General features: G+C 41.8%; 2 protein-coding genes across 4 annotated transcripts in view; one reads left to right on the top strand and one right to left on the bottom strand.

Annotated features, from left to right (window-relative positions):
• The window catches only part of CTNNAL1 (catenin alpha like 1), a 109,020-nt gene extending 100,675 nt beyond the window's left edge, over positions 1 to 8,345 (top strand). For both annotated transcript variants that reach the window (XM_078607086.1, XM_078607095.1), the window contains exon 20: positions 26 to 8,345. In XM_078607086.1, coding sequence (XP_078463212.1) covers positions 26 to 187 — 162 coding nt within the window. In that variant the 3' untranslated portion in view covers positions 188 to 8,345. The remainder of the gene's footprint in view (positions 1 to 25) is intronic.
• Positions 8,346 to 13,908: 5,563 nt separating this feature from the next.
• The window catches only part of LOC144727954 (TGF-beta receptor type-1-like), a 49,078-nt gene continuing 43,916 nt past the window's right edge, over positions 13,909 to 19,070 (bottom strand). For both annotated transcript variants that reach the window (XM_078607115.1, XM_078607106.1), the window contains exon 9: positions 13,909 to 18,318. In XM_078607115.1, coding sequence (XP_078463241.1) covers positions 18,193 to 18,318 — 126 coding nt within the window. In that variant the 3' untranslated portion in view covers positions 13,909 to 18,192. The remainder of the gene's footprint in view (positions 18,319 to 19,070) is intronic.

Below are 19,070 nucleotides of genomic sequence, written 5' to 3' on the forward strand. Positions count from 1 at the left end.
TTGTTGTTCTGTTTATTCTGTGCAGTACAAGAGCTGTAACCAGAACTCAGCTCAGCGTTGGAATGGCGAGGCATCAGCAGGCAGGATCACCTCGCCACCTGGCAACGCCACTGTCAACGGGGATCTGCGCACCACCAAAGGGCTTGAACAGAGGATGCTTAACCTCGGCGTTTCGGATGACAAGTAACCTTTTGTGACTGCATCCTCTTAAATGCACGGGCAATGGGTCGTGAAGAAATACATTGAAGTGGGAAGGAACAAAGAGGTAACAATCTAGAAATAAGGAGAAAGGAAAGAGGAGAGAGGAGAGGTGATCTGGGTTGGGTTATGAAATATATAAAAGAGTCCAAGTGTTTCAATGCTCAAATGAGTGTTGGGAAGTGCTCATCTCTATTGGCAGTCCTGAACGCGTTCTAGTAATTCCACATTCCTATACCAGGAGTCAATCTCCCAGAGTGTAACTGCTGTTGACTTCTCACATTACTAGTCCAGTACTGACACTGCAGTAACTATTGTCCTGATTTAAAAAAAAGCAAGTATTGTTGATTTTGCCTGTAATTGGGCAAGTAGGTCTTGAGAAGCATTTCTTCTGTCAGCTGTTATACTGGTTGATGTGTTGTCTAGTTGGGCAGCTCACCTTACTTTAGCCAAGCAGATATCTTTTAAGCATTTGCTGAAAATGTTAAGACACCAAAGCAAATTGTGTTAACTGCCATTGGGTCAGTAATATAATTACCGTTTTTATTGCTTGGTTTTTATTTTTGTTTTTATTCATTAGTACCATACATTAATGTGTTCCCAAATTGTAAGAATAATTTCACGTGTCAATATAAAATGCAAAGTATGAATGCATTTCTTGAAACAGCTGACAAAGTGAAATCACACATCCAGGCGTACACACGTTTGCCCGTGTCACAACTTGCACGCTATCCTGAAAATTCCTGCTTTTAAAAAAACCCAGCAGTTGTTTTGCACAACCTTTGGAATCCATATTAATCATGGATTTGGCTGCTGCTGTACGAGACCCATTGGTAATGCAGACACTTGCTGGTTTATGTAACATTTGAAGTTCAAATAGCAATGTGTTTCATATCCAAAAAAGGACCTCAGGACATCCGGTTACAAAAAACATTCTGCCGTGTAGTCTTTTGACATATAGGTTAAAATACTCTACTGTAGTCAATCATGGGGAATGGGTTGCAGTACAGGCCATATTCACTTTTAACAAAGGATTTAAAAGTTGTTGGCAAAGGGCATGACAGAGATCCTCATATGCGTGGGTCCTCAGGAAGTGCATGCTAATGTTGCATTTGCAAAACACCATTTTCCATAGTTGAAACATTGTGGCCCTCTCAAGGTTCAAACGTTCCAGGTAATTCTAATTATGTCTACCTGAAATAAAATGTTCAATGTCAGGTTGGATCCCAGCCCACCCATTAAAGACCCAGCACTGTGTTCTCTTGATAAACAGAGCAACAGCACACCCCTGGATTTATATCACTACGGCCTCTTTACACTTCCAGGGAGGTTGCACTTTAACTGAGTGGAAGTCTGCAATGGGTCAGTTGCAGTTGTCGGTTATGGAGTCAGCAACAGAAACGTATCTTTAAACCATGCTCATTTCTATGACAAAGGCTATACGACCCACCGTGGATCGTATGGTGCTTTACCGGTGGCCATTGTCACACACCGCTGCCCGAGACATGCTTTTGGCCACTGTGGGAGGAATAAGATAATCATCGACACAAGGGCTTGGCTGGTCAACGTGTTAATAACAATGGCGTTTATAGATTGTGTAAAATTAAAAAAAAGTATATTTTTTATTTGATCTTTTTTTTTTTATAAACAGTACTCTTAGTGCTTGGTATCTAAAATAAAAGTCAGGGTGACCCAGCTCTAGCCAGCTTACAATGACGAAGGCCTACTTACAAAGCCATGGACACAGGCCAGCCTGATGGAAAGTGATAGTGGATGATTTTAAAGGATATCCTGGTGCCAAGGTTGTAATAATGCATCATTTGCACCTTTCTCCAATATATACCTTCCTATCCTTGCCTCCTTTTGTTAGGTGTGCTGCTACCACTGGCCATTAATGCATGGAGTCAAGTATTTGTGTGTGTACAGTATAGTATTAAGACACTGTTGGCGTTTGTGACTATAATGGTATAGCCAGTATAGTAAATGCTACGTAACAGCAGAGTGGAATGGATATTATGTGTTTTGAATGATGGGCTTAGAACAAAAATTATTGAAAGAGTTATATAACGAATTTTTTTCAGTCATTCTCAAAACTGGAATCATGGTCTACTGGTTAATGCTGTTCTCATTAATGTGCCTTTCTGTCTTTTGTGTCATTTAAAATAATTATCACTGATAATGCTGTATGTTGAGTTTAATAACTGCCTTTTTAAAAATAATGCTATTTTGTTTTATACAAATGGCAGTCACTGGAAGAGCTGTGGATCTGAAATATCAGCGTGTTAGTTAATGTTATTGAATGTGTTAGTAAATGAAATATCAGCGTGTTAGTGAATGTTATTGAATGTGTTAGTAAATGAAATATCAGCGTGTTAGTGAATGTTATTGAATGTATTAGTGAATGAAATATCTGCGTGTTAGTGAATGTTTTTGTTTGCTTACAACTAACATATTTGCGCGGTATACCCACTTCAGGGCATTTATGCTTATTTTTTTTATATAAATGCCATGCGGTGTATTTGTATATACAGTGCATGTGTGAATGTATGATGGGCACCAAGAAATGCTCACAATGGAGGAAGAGCACGGCTTAAATCACTGAAACAATGTGCGTGCGTTTGTCATGCTTATATGTCAGTTGCTTAGGCGTACTGCATTATACAATACGTTACAACTTAAAGACAATAAACATTAACGAATTTGCTGGATATTTTGGCAGAACCTACTCCAATGCATTGTCTGCTCTTTTTCCTGGAATCGCACATTATTCAACCGTAGTTTTACAATGAGCAATTTTCACGTTTACTAAAACATTGTTGCTTTGAAAAACTTGTCTTTGGGAAGAAGAAAAAATGTAGATGAAGGTCACATTTTACAGATTGGATCAAATCTGGGCGGAGTATAATACATCCTGGCTGCTTGATGTGTCACTAACACTGATAATCCCAAATCGTCTTTCTCACTTCCACTGTTTGAAAATCATATTTGCTGACAAGCACATTTAAAAGAGTAGGTGTATATAACAAACGCTAGCTCATAACAATCACGTATACATATTACACGTCATGTCCAATGATGGTCTAATTTGTCAAAATCCGTTGAGGTTTTAAACGGTAGAGTACTTGTAATTTAAACTTAATTTGGAGCTTTCGTGACTGCAGGAATTATTCTTTGGTTCTTTCGGTAAAGTCACGTATAAAGATAAAATAATAAATTAAATTAAATACTAGCATACGACGTTTCGATTGTAACACACCTGATGATGATTGCTTGTGTTGCAATCGAAACGTCGTATGCTAGTATTAAATTTAATTTATTATTTTATCTTTATACGTGACTTTACCGAAAGAACCAAAGAATACTTGTAATTTATCGTCATCAGCCACGATGAATCCACTGCTGGGTGAAAGCCTCTCCAAGCTCTTACTTAACCATCCCCCCCAACAATCCAACAATGCACCTCGAAGCTGCACCTAGAATCGGCTGATTTTGATGTTCAATCTCCTTCGAGAAACTCCTCTTGGACGCATTGTATTCCCGTGGCGGTCACGCCATCATAACTCTTGACCTAGGGGTCGGCAACCTGCGGTTTTTCTGAGCCTCATGCAGCTCTTTAAGGACTGCTTAGTGATGTTACTCAGAACCACCGTCACGTATTCACCACATGCATTGCGGCTCTTAAAATATTGAGTTTACGGAATTCGAAAAAAATGGCTCTTCTTGTTATTTTGGTTGCCGACCCTTGCTCTTGACCATTGGTCATGATCCCTTCTTGAGATGTGTCCTGTCCTACTTACTTTTCTTCATACGGTAATGTCCTTAAATGTTGTCTCTAACCTGCATATTATCTCTCTCTGAATGTAATTCCAATCATGCATTTTTCTACGTGTTTTTAAACTTTTGAGTTTTTATTTGATATATAAAAGGTTGGCTATTTTAAAAAGGTCGAAATGGCATGAAAAGCTAAGGTGTGCATTTCCAATTTGAATAGACAATAAAGGAGTATAAGTTTCATGGGAACAGTAAATTTTTCATGGAGTACAATGTCAATTTACGAAAGCTATATCTACCAATTTCAGTTGTCCAAATTTAAAACGTAGCCATGAAATTATAGGTTACCATTGAGGCAGTGTTTTAATACAAAATTTTTTACAATTTCCTGCTTTTACTGAAAAGTATGCGATTAAAATGCGTTGTACTGTATGTCGTACCTTGCAAAATGTGATTGCTTGCATGAACGGATCATTTGATGGCTTTGTATTGTAGACGTGGTGGCAGCATGATGGGTTGTTGTGGTTGCAGTTTGCAAATTTCAAGTAAAAATTTTGCAAGTACGGGCTGTAACTTGAAGGACAATTTTCGGTGGTCTTACTGCATATGAAAATATGCTTCTGTTTCATACATGGATAGGATAAAGTCAGTTCTCATGATCCTGTAAATTATGCTGACCCTGTTGTGTATGAATTACTGTAATGTTAGATGAGTGTGCAGTGCTGTATGGCCTCATTTCTACCCATGCCATTTTGTCAAAATTGCCTTTTTTCCATTGACAATATTCCCTCTCTGTATATGTAAACATGTGTGTATGTATATGGATATACACGTTTGAAAATATGGATGTAAACTGAACTTACATGGGAGGGGGTTCATGCAGCAAAGCTCAGGAAATGAGGGCCATCATGTTACAGATGTTTTCATTGTGTGAAAATTTACAAGACGGTGCTTTTTTCCTGACCGATGTTGGTAACGCTGTTTGATGTCAGATTCTATTAGCCCTGGATGGCTGACCTGCTATTTTTCATGTAACAACACAAGGCTGTAACCTTTTTATATTTTTTATTAGACGTTCCACTTTAATAAATGCCCATATAATGGATTTCATTACTGTTTAAAACACAGATTTATTCAATTTGACACTGTCCTATTTAAAAATATTCGGAGCTTACTGGAGAAAAGTCCAAAACAGGTCACGCTGATTTACCCGACCGCATGGTGGTGCAGCCGCTATCTGTGCGGACGTATTATTTTCACAGTGGCGCTTGCCTGTGCGGAAACCAAAAAAAACTGAATGAAATGTGCCATTTTTTTATGCTGCGTGAAGAATCTGAATTTTCATGCCTAAAAACGTGGGCAATCCCCTCGTCAATTTCACACTTAATAGCACCCCGGCATTGTCATAATGATAATAACATTGTACTAACAACACTTACAGTTTTAAATATAAAAAAGGTAAACATTTAACGTAATTTTTCCAAGAAATAAAAAATCGCAATACAGAAAAGTATTTTTTCTACATACTACATTATATGTTGAAAATTTAGGATGCAGGTCTTGACATAAATAAAAACATTTGAGCAGACGAGAACCTGTTGATAGCGAGTGTTTTGCAAAAGGGGTTATGGAATGGTCATAATCAGGTAAAGAGGTACAACATTATCTATGTACCTCAGTATTGATTGTTAACATTTAAAACACTTCCACAAATGACATGCATACACAACATACCTAGAAATACAATATGGTGCGTCTTATTGTTAGCACTGTACAAAATATATCTGTGAACGATGGTTTCTGATTCATGTGTTGGCATAAGCTAAAGCAGGGACATGGTTTAGTGTATTAAATTCCAGCAATTTGCCTTCTTGACTTGAAGCCAAAGTAGATGTGGTTTGGAAATGAGTTTGTACCAATTTTTTTTATTTTCTTTCACATTCATATGGAAGGAATTGACAAAACACCAAACAATGCAAACCAAAGCAATAACAAGTGCAAAAAAGTACAAATAAAAATGAAACATCTTGACAATAAAATAACCAGATGACAAGACACTCCCAAGCGACTCAAATGTGTTTTTCAGGAGTTGCCACTGCCCATGGTTGTGAAGCGGTGCACTCTGGGAGCTCAGCCTGCAAGGTAATCCTCACCCAGACCAATGTACTTCTCGGCAGTGTTGGTCAAGAAACTTCACAGAATTCTTCACATTATATCATCTGTGAGGGCAGTGTTTCCAAATCCTTAAATCAAAAAATCACCAAACAGAATTCAGAAATTCATAATCAACGTTTTTGGGTTTAGATCTCGTAACCCTCCACCACCCGACACGGCCAATCAGTAAAAAAGTGTCATGTTGACAAAAGACAAATAGTTCACTGCTTTAGCCCACCGGTGTGTTGAAGCGTGAAACCACAACATTTACAATTTGAGTACGACGTTTCGCTGGTAATTCGCCCGATGATGCTGGATGCAATCAGTGAACTATTTCTCTTTTGTCAACGTGACACTTTTTTACTGATTGGCCGTGTCGGGTGGTGGAGGGTTACGACACATTTATAAATAACGCGATCTAAACCCAAAAACGTTGATTATGAATAATATTGGTCGCGAAAGCCTACGTGTTAAACATAATTCAGAAAGTCACTGCATGTCACTAGATAGATTTTAAAAAATCTCAATATTTTCCCAAGTATTGAACATAGTCAATGGATGCACGATCCTGAATACTTACCTGGAATTGCTCATGAATCGCATATTGTCCTCGTCCCAGAAAGTCACTGGATTTGTCACGGGTCGCTAGGATGGCCTCACATTGAGGAGAACTTTACTCTTCCTGGCCAGCCTCACAAATCTCTATTCTGAGTCAAGGTCATGACACTGCTACGAGTTATCCAATTACATATCTTTCCATTGAAATATGGCAGAGCTCTGCAATGCAGCATAGGCAACGTAATGATTACCACATTTGAAATCAACAAAATGTGGACAATGATCACATACAAAATATTGTACTTTAAAGTCATGTAATCAGGCAAATAATAGTTTGGAACAACGGCCAAAAATGTATTTAAAGAGCCAAAATAGTTCCAATGGGAGGCATCTGAAATGCACTGTCCATACTAGCAATGGAAGGATGGGAACTGTGGGTAACTTTGAACGAAACACTCCAGTAACCTGATAATAGGGTTTACCACATATACGTGTGGTGAAAATGCAAACAAAAAAACATGCTTTCACAGTATGTACATTGTCTTTGAAACTGTTTGGTCCACACCAGAGACAGCTTTCTTTACATACTGTCAGAGCATGTTTTTTTGTTTGCATGTGCACTGCAAGTATATGTGGTTAATTTAGACGTGATTCCTTGCAAAGGTTTCAATTTGGTGTTTTAACATCTTAACACCTGTTTCATTGCCAGAAAGGGGAAAACCCCTATTATCATAATTTAATACTGGCAAAGGAGGTCTCATGATGTAACTCCAGTAACCTCGTTGGTACATTACCACAAGGTTACTTTTAATATTGCCGCTTAAAAGCCAATTCGACTGCATAGCTCGGGCCTACATCATATGCCTCGATGGCCAAAATACCCGATTAACCTTACTTCGTCAAAGGTCAGCCAATCAGAGTGGAATCACCCGACCAACCTCCGCATTGGTTGGAGGGTCAAGAGGATCACGTCAATTAAGAGAGGTTTTGGTGCCAAATGGCCCCGTTGACAACACATGAATTAGATCCATTGTGTGCTTCATGTCTACAAAAATGTAATATACTGCATTTTGATAAAATATGTCGTGTTGAGAAACTTGAATTTCATACATCTTGTTTCAATTCCAATCATTACCTTTGTGTTAAACATGTTTTAGAATTATGTTTTGTATTTCCAGAGCACCAAAACGCATTTTTTCCACCGGTTACTGTTCAGGAAAGTATTTTCAAATTCATTTACAGTATTGTACTTTGCATAATTCATGGCCAGAATAAAACTGTATCCGCCGCCATTCGCTGCAAAAATTATATTTTATCGGTGCCTGCTCTGTTGTAAAATAGTTTTCTTGTTCATTTTCAATTTTAAACCTATTCACAACCATGTATTTTTATGTAAGGTTTAGTGCCTTCATGGCCATACAGTATACATATCCATCAGTTTCCAATATGCTTGGTTGTGCCATGACAAACCCATTTTGTGGACCTCACTGCAGATATATTTCTCCAATGTAAACACAATTGCTGTGTCAACACTGTTCAGAGGGGGTTTGTGTGAACTTCTAATTTGTATGGGTAGATTATCCACTGTGTTTACTTATTGTAAGTGGTAGAACCTTGAGTCTATTTTTGGAAAATAAAACTTTAGCTTTATTTAAAGCTTACAACGGTGTTGTGTTTTGGCTTCATTAACTGTTACCTGTATTAAGCATCTATAACTTACACACTCCAGTATACTCACATAAGCACGTCCGATCATCCAAAAAATAACATTTGGCAACCTCTGTATGATCTTATGCAGATATTTAGCATGGTGAAATAGCCACAGACCAAAAACACATACCCACCACCACCTTATACACAAACCTTAATCCAGAATAATTCTCTACCAGTGCTCTTCCACAGCAGCTTCACCTTGGACAACGGCCATTTATTCGGTGCAGAAACCACAGCCCACTCTTCATTTTGTTCTCAGTTTAAAAAACAGTTTTAATGATTGCAAGTGACTGTGGAAATCCTGACTAGACTACGGAGTTAGAACATTGTGAACCCCGGAAATGCAGTAAGAGGCCTTAGAGACATCCATCCAGCATCCCCCCTCCCCAACAATTGTGCTTGGCTTAAGCAGACCCCTGAACTTGGACTCACGAGCTATGATACAAATGAAGACCATGGATGCTGCCGTGGTGTTTATGGCAATCCAGAGGTTGCTAGTTCTATTCGATCTCCATGATACAATAATGATTATAATTATTGTTGTCCATCGGCAGGTCGCTTATGGTGGAGGTAAAGTGTGGGCACATGACACCTCTTCGCAATATCCCTCGAGCACGCTGCATCTTCGCGGAACTCCGAATCAAAGCACCACCCACGGTGGCAACACCACCGGAGGCTGAGAGATCGTTCACGATCCCTCGCCCGATTCTCGTGCGAGAAACAAAGGGAAATCAAGCGGCGCTGCGACAAATCCGTGACAAGAATGTGCCCAACTCCGCCGAGGGCATATTCGTGTCTCTGTTGCGTGTCCGTGTCTGTGAATTGGGGGAGCTGTCGTTGTATAGCGGTGAGCTCGTGAACCCTGTCCACCCGAGTTCAAATCCAGCTCACGGCCAATGCCGGTGACGATAATCTGAACTGGTCCTGGGACCTCCCTTAGGTCGACTCAGCCTAAAATGAGTGTAAGCATCGCCACTCGGAACACACAGGTGGGGAGGGGGGCGTCGTGGTGCCGGCCACCCCACCCCCTCGTGTTTCGTGGCCACCTTCGTAGGATGCTCGTTAACAGCACTTGCCCCAACCGTCTGCTAGGGCTATATGGGGGATCTTTGTCTTTGTGTCTGCGTGAGTGTATTGGTGTCTCTCTCTCTCAGACTAATTGGCGAGGTGCGGGGCTCTCGGTTCTCCCTCCCCCCCGAAGTTCCAACAACACCGCGGCAGAGAGAGAGAGCGGTGTTCTTCATTGTGTCGTGGGTACAAATGGGAGGAAGCTTCATTGGAGGCAACACGTTTATTAACAACATTAACAAGCCCGACCCGAGCCAGGGGTTCGGGCTCTGCCCTTTGGAATCTTCTCTTCAGGTCTTCAAGGCGGACGACGACTGCCGGGACCGTTCAGGGACCCGGCTTTTATCCACAGTCCCAGCTCACCCCGCCCCTAGCCACAGCTTCCTTTTGTGACGTCATCCCCCCAGCCCCCTCCCTGGGGTCACGATGCTCCCCAGGGGGTTAACCGAGGACGAACGGCCCGACACCATTCACCTAGCCAGCACTGTCGGCTACGAGGAGTGGCGATCGCGTCCCACAATGCCACGACAATTGCAAGGCGGCCACTGGCAGCCCCTGGTGGCACAGAGTGCGGGCCCAGACAAGACTACGCACAGAGTGAAAACCCCCAATCATCGTGCTGCTGTCAAGCCCCAATCGTTTCAAATGTGCGGCGGCCATCACACACTGATGTCTTTTCGGCTAAAGTGGCCCTCCCTCTGGAGATTGGTGAAGAGCACTGCCTCGCGTGGAGGCCCTACTTCTGCCAGGGCCGGTGTGAGCAAGCAATTGGAAAGAGACCCCTGCGCACGGATGATTTTTTAAATTACCATGAAGTGTGGGTTTGAAATGACAAATGTGTCTTTTGCATACCCCATGCGTAATATAACTATGCACCCCCCCCCCCGCCCGCCTTGTGCCAGGAAAGTCTTCTTGGCAAACGTCGAACATTAGTCCAATGGTTCCATCCACATGGCAATCTTGGGCCACACCGTTGGCATGTGGTACCATACGTACTTGGCCGTGACCAGACCGGGGTTAACGCGGTTCCTGCTGCGAGAAGGAGTTTCCATGGCATTCAAACATACAGCGTGACACACGTATTTTCTATAAAGAGTGGGGAACCAGTGAAAGATGAAACATGGAAAATGTAACATTTGCCAGGAGCCCCCACCGAGTAACCCACCCTCTGATGAAATGTAAATAATTTTTGTACACGTTTGCATTATAATAATCCTCTCCAGTAATTTTTTTTATGTCAGCGATGAAGATCACGCATTGACCATCTCATCCACGATGCTATTTGTGGATTTTGTTCCACTTAACCGCGAATTGTGTCACAGATCATTATAATAGGGTGAATCTGCATAAAAATCCATCATCGGCAAAACATGATTGGATAATAGGAATATGTTTCGAAAAGCAGAATGGGAAAAACTGCAGATAATTATGGTTAATAGGAAGAATTAAGTCGCGGGTGATAGTCATTGTGATTTGTCTTTATTTATTGGGAGGGGACAATTGCTTACTTTTATAGAGTAATGCAAAATAAAACGTCATTCATTGAAACCCTACCGATGTGATATCTCAATATGCAATGCTGTAATCAAGAAAGTGTGTTTCATGTTATTGTATTCTACCCAAACCGGGCCACAATAACATATACACGAGGGTGTTCTTCATCGAGTCTGCCTGCTTACCGAGTGGCGATTATAAAACTGCATGCATGTGGTGACCTCCACCTGTTTTCCTCGAGCTCCCATTACGCAGAATTCAGTGGAACCACGTGGTGTTTAAAGATTAATGGTGTTAAGAGTGGTGGGGGCCACTGACGCTGCAAAATTAAAACTCCCATAATTAAAATGGCATTGCCAACTTTTCATTTGCCCCTCCACCAAATCCACCACTCCTGGATGTGGCCACCTTTGGTGGGCAAGGGAATGGCATTCATATAGAGCTCATCCGGTGGAATGTGTGCAACACCGATTGAGCCTCCGGTGTTTTTGGAAATAGGGAAAATTGGGTGGGTTGGGTAGCACATCTTGCTCGGGAGTGGAGAGGAGAAGGATGAACACAAGCCACACAATAATCTCACTCACCAATATGATCACGCACGTCCACCCATGGACATGGCATGTATGCGCGTATACATCAGTGCCTTAAGATGCACGCATATCGGACAGGCTGCACTTGAGGTAAATGGGATGGTGTCCTTCTGAATTTCCTTAGACCAATTCAGTTCAGAAAATGATTGGCAGTTTCACGAGGTGCATGATATCTGTCTAAAGAGGACAATTTTGATTCTCCTAACCGGGCTTGGCCATGCCCTTATTGTCAATCCCAAATGTGGTGAATCCACCCACTTTGGGCAGTCACAATGAACAGAATTCCATTCAGAGATGGAACTTGTCCATGCTGGCTGTGATTTGGAGAGCAGTCAGGAGACAGTTCTGCAATCGTGCACACCCACCAACGCTGATCAACACAAGCCCACAAGCACACACAAAGATCCCCGTGTAGCCTGAACAGACTGTTGGGGCAAGTGCTTTGAGCGAGGTGCCCATATGAAGACAGATACTGTCCAGCACACGAGGGGATGGGCGACCAGCCACCACGCCCGGCCGCCTTTGTCTCCCTAGTGGTGATGTTTACACACTGCACCAGGTACTCGTTTGAGGCTGAGTCGATCTAGGGGAGGCCCAGGACCGGTTAAAATAATCGTCACTGGTGTTGGCCGTGAGTGGGAATCGAACTCGGGTAGCCAGAGTGGTAGCGTGGTGCGCTGCTACTCCACCGCTCCCCACAAACACGCACGCTCATTCACACACACTCAAGGCTTTTGGCCACGGTCATGCATATTTACAGTAAATGCTTACAAGATGTACATTCTTTAAAGAGAGCACCTCCACTAGCTATGGACGTTTTAGACGAACCTGCTTGCGAGTATATCTCGGTTGGATTGCTCGAGGAGCTGTGAATAATGAAAGGATTTGGGAAAAGTCCTTTAAGTAGGCTCATAAAGTGGGCAAGGCTGTGTTGGATAATGTAGTCCATATGCCCAGCTACCATGTGCCTGAGAAGATTTTGTCTTGCGGGACAGAAGGGGTCAAGTAAGTGCAACACGGGAAGCTGATGCAGTGGGACTGAGTAAAGTAGATGTTGTCGGCTCATACAATTGCCTCAGGACCTGCCACTGCGAAGAGCACTTGTGAATGATGCTGTTAGGCAGAAGCCAATTGCCACCACCAGCAGAACACAATACAATTGCTTAAGACCAGCAGCTCATTGAGAAACCCCACATAAACGGGGGCTCTTTATTTGTATGGTCATTAACTCTAGCCTTCAACTCCCACACACCAGGGTCTATCCAAGGACCAATCAGTTAGCGAGCCTTATCCTATCCACGTGCTAACAGAGTGCACCAAACCAACACGTGTGCTGTGCTGCTATTGCCTCTGATCCGGTCGAGAGAGGAGGAAACCACGGGTCTGGGATAAATATTAATCAGGCTGTCACGTGTCTCACCGTCTCTTGGCCACAAAGATCTGTCAAAGGGCCACTGCCCAAAACATCAGAATATCACAAGATATGCGATGTTTTAATGTATGTATAAAGCAGAGATAATGATGAATCTCGTATTCTTTTGTGCTTGAGCACCACTGCCAATGATGTTCATTAAATTTGTTTAAAGGAAGTCATATAATAAAAAAAACGTACATTTGGATTTGTTAAATATTTATGCAAAGACATTCAATACTTACTACGAGTTTTAACAATGAACTATTTAAACTGAAGAAATTAGCTTAAAAATATATACATATATATAACAGTGGAAGCAGGAAATTGTGGAGCTGCTCCGGAACCTCAGCTCCAGCTCCAGGCTCCGGCTCCAACTCCAGCAGCTCTGGATCCTGGCTCCGAAGGACAACATAGAACACTGGTAAACTCTGCTCTGGCTCCGAAACCTCGGAGCCGGCTCCGAAACCTCGGAGCCGGCTCCGAAACCTCGGAGCCGGCTCCGAAACCTCGGAGCTGGCTCCGGAGTCTGGATGTGGAGCCTAGCCAATGCTAGCTTAGAATGAGGTAAAAGGTAAAGAGGACGAGTGACACGAGGAAGGACATGCGCCTTTACAGTTCTCAGGCAGCAAACAGACCTTCTTCAAGCAGACGGAATCAAGGAATTTGACATGGAGAAGCCAATATGGTAAAATTATTTTTACGGAAAAACCCCAAATTATCAGAGACATCTCTATCCCTAACATAGGAAATGAACACAGGCTGATGTGATTCAAGTTGCCCTAAAACAAAGTAAAATAATTAAAAACGTACAATTGGGTATATATGTATAACCAGAGAGAATTCAAAACACAGTCCCGGAAAAAGCAAGGTGGTTCATATCTGGACACTTGTCAGTGATCAAAACAAACCTATAACCCATGAAAAAGTCACCAAAACAAGCATACGGTATATTTTTTTACTTCTAAATTTATTGAGTACTGTAATCATTTACAAAGTTGATGAGATACTTTTGAAACGGTGCTTGTAACCTCCACAATAGTCAACACTGAGGTACTACTAACGAGGGGAGGAGGTATCGTGATATTTTATTTACAAAATAAAACATGAACAAGACACAACAATGCTTATTTTACGGAACTACGCTCACTGTACACTGAACATCAAGGACAAAGTATGGCTTACATATGGGGCCAGCCAAAGTGAAGGCATCTGTTTTTACAGTAGTGATTTGCTGAAAAAGGAACGTGTGTACCTCACTTGAGCCTCAAATTGCAATTTCATTTTCTTAAAGTGACAGCACTTGTCAATAAAGACTCGTTATCTACCGTCTGCATAGTACCAAATGCCCGATTCATTTTTTTTGCAAGACAACGACGAAATGGGTTAAATTTATACAGTATATATACGTCCATGCAAGACTACAAAAAAATGGCTTTTTTAGTCAATCGCAACTTTATAATTAGATGTATATTTGTGTTAAAGTATGGTATATATGTATGTATACATAGTGTGCAGTAACCCTTCACCTTTTAATATCAGATTGGCTGGTACTGGGAAACAGGTAAAATACAATCAGCGTGTTTCTACTGTCAGGTGAGGATAAGCCACTTCAGGGCTGTTAATGCCAAAGACGAAAATGCATCTGAGTTATTCACACTAAGGTGTGAATATTAAAAGATTTGACTCAATTAACGACTGCCGTCTAGCAAGAAATTATAAATCCCGTCACATTTAAGGTTTTATACTAGTTAGAATTGTAACTAGAGTATGTTCTTTGTAATTGTTTAGGTAACAATACTAACAAAATAATGAGACATATCATATGCAACCCCTTGCAAAACATAGCACAAGTATTGGCCACGATCAAAGGGTTTTTTTCTACAACAAATTACTTTGCTTTACCCTGACCAATTTGGGTAAATTTGTGATACAAAAAAGTTACACTTTAGAAAATTCCCAATTTGTTAAACTCAAGCATATGAATGAATATGTAACTTTGCTGACATTACAGGAAAGAAAATGTTCCAATAAACGTTTGTGAACACAGCTACACTGAATTCATCTTACTAAGTGAATAACTATGGTATGCTTACTCTGCATGAACACATTTCTCCCACATCGGTTTAAGCTAACATCAATTGGAGAAGAAACACCACCTGGGAAGGTATGGACAAAAATATGTGACAGACCTGGCACCATTAAAATGAGTCTCCGTTTCCACTTTGCGTGGCACTATGGGATAACCACATGCCATGCAGGGTACATTGCGTGCCACAAACCAAAGCCAATTTTCCTCTTCAAAACTCTACGGTGACTATCCCTGCGTCAGAGATATGAAGTCAACTGGCAAAACAACCTAACACCTCCTCGCTGGTGTCAGACGGCAACACTGGTGTGTTGCAAGCATTGCCATTTGGGGGAAGGCAAAAAGGCTGATGCTCAAAACTGTTGCTCAAAACTGTTGCTCTCACGGCATGCTCACAGCCACTACAGTGTGCCAACTCGGACTCTCTTCAATTAAAGTACCAAACAACCACAAAAAGGGCAGCATAAGATTCTGCCGAAGGCCGCGGGGGGACAGGCGTCCGCGATATCTTCTGGCCAAACTTTGTTCAGCAGAGCCAAGAGACTAACCCCTGCTCCCCCTGCTTCCCGCCCCCCTCGTGGTTCTTCCAGAAACGGCAGGAAACTGCTGTCTGGTTAAGTGGAATGTCCAAACACTCATCGAGGGGCTGCCATGTCTCTCTCGGGAGCTGGACCAGTACAGACTGAACCTGGGAGGTCCGTTTGACCGGTTCTACCTCCAGTCATCACGAGAAGTGGAAGGTCCTCAACTCGGGCAGCATTATCTTTTCATCGGCTGTGTAATACTGTGTTGAAGCTGGCTGGTGAATCGCTCCACACAAAGCTCCAGGTCTTCTCGGCCACAGTTATGCCCTTTCCTCTCTATGCTTGCGAAACTTGTGACTCCTTCAAAGGAACGTGGACCTCACAGATTCTTGAAAGATCCTTTAAAAACCTTGACACGGTCTCATTAGTGAGCACCTCTCGTAAGCGAGGCTCCATTGGTTGGCTCAGCCACCGAATGCCCAAATAGCTTGTTTGGCCGGATAGGGGGAGATACATGGGCACGGCAAGTGATTGAGAAGAGGTGGGCTGATATGGTGCAGCAGGATGTGGAGTTGATTGGGCTTGACAATGAATGGTATTAGGAGTGTCAAGATCAGCATCTGTGGAGTTGGAGGCAGTCTCCGTCCAGCAAGAACGGGAAATGAGCGGAGGGCCAGGTATGTTAATACATGGCCAGAAGGAATGGTGTCTGTCCCATGGCCTCCTGCATGCAAGTTTTCGACACTTCACGTGGCCTCAAAGTGCATTTCACCCCCACAAGCACTATGGTTATGTCATTGCCACATAGGGACGAATGACTGCTGTTCATGTTGTTGATGTTGTTGATGTGAAGTCATGATGCACTCCCCTATTAAATGCATATCTATCGATCTGACAAAGTTTACAAGCAATTTTTTTTTACTTTGTGTAAAAAAAATGTCATGCTGTTATCCAATTGTCCTAAATACAGACTAGCCAAGGCATTGGAATAGATAATGTCCATAACTGGCTCAGGGCTGTCAAAAGAGATGCGTGACCACTGTAATGTTTGTTTAAGCGTGGAGACACTCCGGATTTGACTTTTCTAAGTGAACATTACATAAGACTGCTTAATGCCACTGAATGACAAGGTTTTACAATGCCGCATTCCCTCTTCATGTCTCAAAAAACAACATAGCAGCATCGTGCAGTGCCTATGATGTCAGCCAGCTTGAGTTAATAAAGTGTCTTAAACGAGAAAAAGGTGGAATTAAAGAAGAAAAAATGTGAACGCCGATGTGACGATTTTATAATCTGGAGAAAACCTATAGCAGCTATTTCACAGTAAGGGGGTTTGAGGTTACAAAGGTATTATCTACCATGACTGATGTACCCACGAAGTTTAAAATGCATGAATGGGTAAAGAACAATCAGCTATTCGGTGTTCTTGCAGCAGTTACGTAACTGAACACATTCAGTTTTGTATATTATGAAAATGTATTTTTCTGTTTTGTTACAGATGTGATATTTTAAATTAATTTATTTGTGTAATAAACGTTAAACATTTTTCTATCAAACACTATAAATACTATTTACAGCATAATGTATATATTTTTTTTCAAAGGCAACCTCCATTACGCTTCAACTCTGGGAGGCAAGCTGACGTGTCAATCTATCGGTGTGAAGTGGCTGATACTACTTTAAGCAGATAAAGTGACATTTAATATCCACTGACTGAAAGACGGCTTGACAAACAATGCTACAGTTGACAAAACAAGCTACTTTTATATAGTACAATGTTTTTTCATGGCCTTTGTATGCTGAGCAGCAATACAAGGTCTTCTAAAAACCCTCAATTACAAGGGGACTTAAAAATGTCAACACAATACACTCACAAATGCAGGCCCACTTATGGCCTCGCTCACATTCCACAGGTCCTAGAGAAAAAAACAACAACCAAAAACTACATATGTAATTTGCAATGACTAATATAAGCAACCCATTTGACCTTCATTTTCTTATCTTCTTTTGCATGGGTGCATAGTTGAAGCAGACCATATAGTTCTTGAAAGACCTCGATGGCTGTGTAACAATTGGCTGTTTTTCAAGGAAAATTTGATCTTTACTCCACTCACAATGCACACTACTTAATAAATCAGTTTTGAATGCCGTGGACAAAATGTACACTTTGCTTGCTTTTTTTGCCAGAGTGCGATCGGTCACTTTGACGCAACACTCACTTTGGATACAAGAAATGCCCCACCGTGGTTTGATACCACTAAGCTTCAGCTAAGACACCTATGAATGGTCAATGAAAACTGCATGTCAGAGGTGGTGGATGTTCCCATGTTCAAGAGCAGAGTTCAAGAACTCTGCAGGTTGAATGTCACGAGGTAGAATGAAACCTGTAAGCATGAATGACCAGATTATGGCACTGAAGTAATCTATGTCGGTCCTTAAAAAGGCATGCGTCGGCACGGCACACCGCTTGCAACAAGGTGAGTCGTGGGCAGGGCAGTTGAGCAGGGCAGCGTGGTTGCAGTGACGATCGCAAGGCAGAGGAGTGCCCAGTCAAACAGTCTTCCACACTGGCTTAGGGCTATTGTTGCGTGTTGCCGCCGGTCTGCTAAGGGTCTGACTCTTTCACACCTTGATGTCCTCTTGCTGGCTCAGCTGTGAGAGGGTCTTCTTGATGCGCAGCGCCGTGAGACGAGCTGCCCCGTTTGCATACCAGCACTCGCGCATTATCTTGGCCATCACACGGAGGGCCTGTAATGTGCCAAGAGCACCACCAGAAATTATTAACGCTGTCCCACTGAACACCAACGGGTTATAGCAACCAAATGAGACGGCCATATTTTTTGATTAAACATATGACGTTACTCCAAATCTAAATTTCTATAGCGAAAGGTACAATAACGATGACTGCATGCTATTTAAGGGGCCCAAAATAGGTTATATGCCTAAATCTTAACTTAAAGCTTTCGTGAATGCAGGAATTAATATTGTTGGGTCTTTCGGTAAAGTCACGTAGATAGGTTCAAAGAAAATAAAAAAAATAACAAAAAACTACGACGTTTCAATCGCAACGCAAGCAATCGTCATCAGGAGAAAAAAGCGGGAAAGCTGTCATTTTCAGGAAAAAAAAAGACGACAGCTTTCCCGCTTTTTTCTCCTGATGACGATTGCTTGTGTTTCGATTGAAACGTCGTAGTTTTTTGTTATTCTTTGTTATTTTCCTTGAACCTATCTACGTGACTTTACCGAAAGACCCAAGAATAAGGTTGTATGCCTACTAAATCAGTTTGCAATATTACTGCAAAAGACATATAGTAAAAGTAAGATACATTTGATATAATTCACTTCATTTGTGACTATCGGGAAGTAAAAGTCACGTTCATCTCGAGAAAGGCTATATAAATTAAAATACAGTGTAGATAACCACGGGGGAATACTATCCGTTGAATGTGCGTAAGAAATTCAGGCTTAGGTAATCAAATACAACTGGGAGCGTGCGGATG

Source organism: Lampetra planeri, chromosome 2 (assembly GCF_965212315.1).
Source record: "Lampetra planeri chromosome 2, kcLamPlan1.2.h2, whole genome shotgun sequence".
NCBI classification, from domain to species: domain Eukaryota; kingdom Metazoa; phylum Chordata; class Hyperoartia; order Petromyzontiformes; family Petromyzontidae; genus Lampetra; species Lampetra planeri.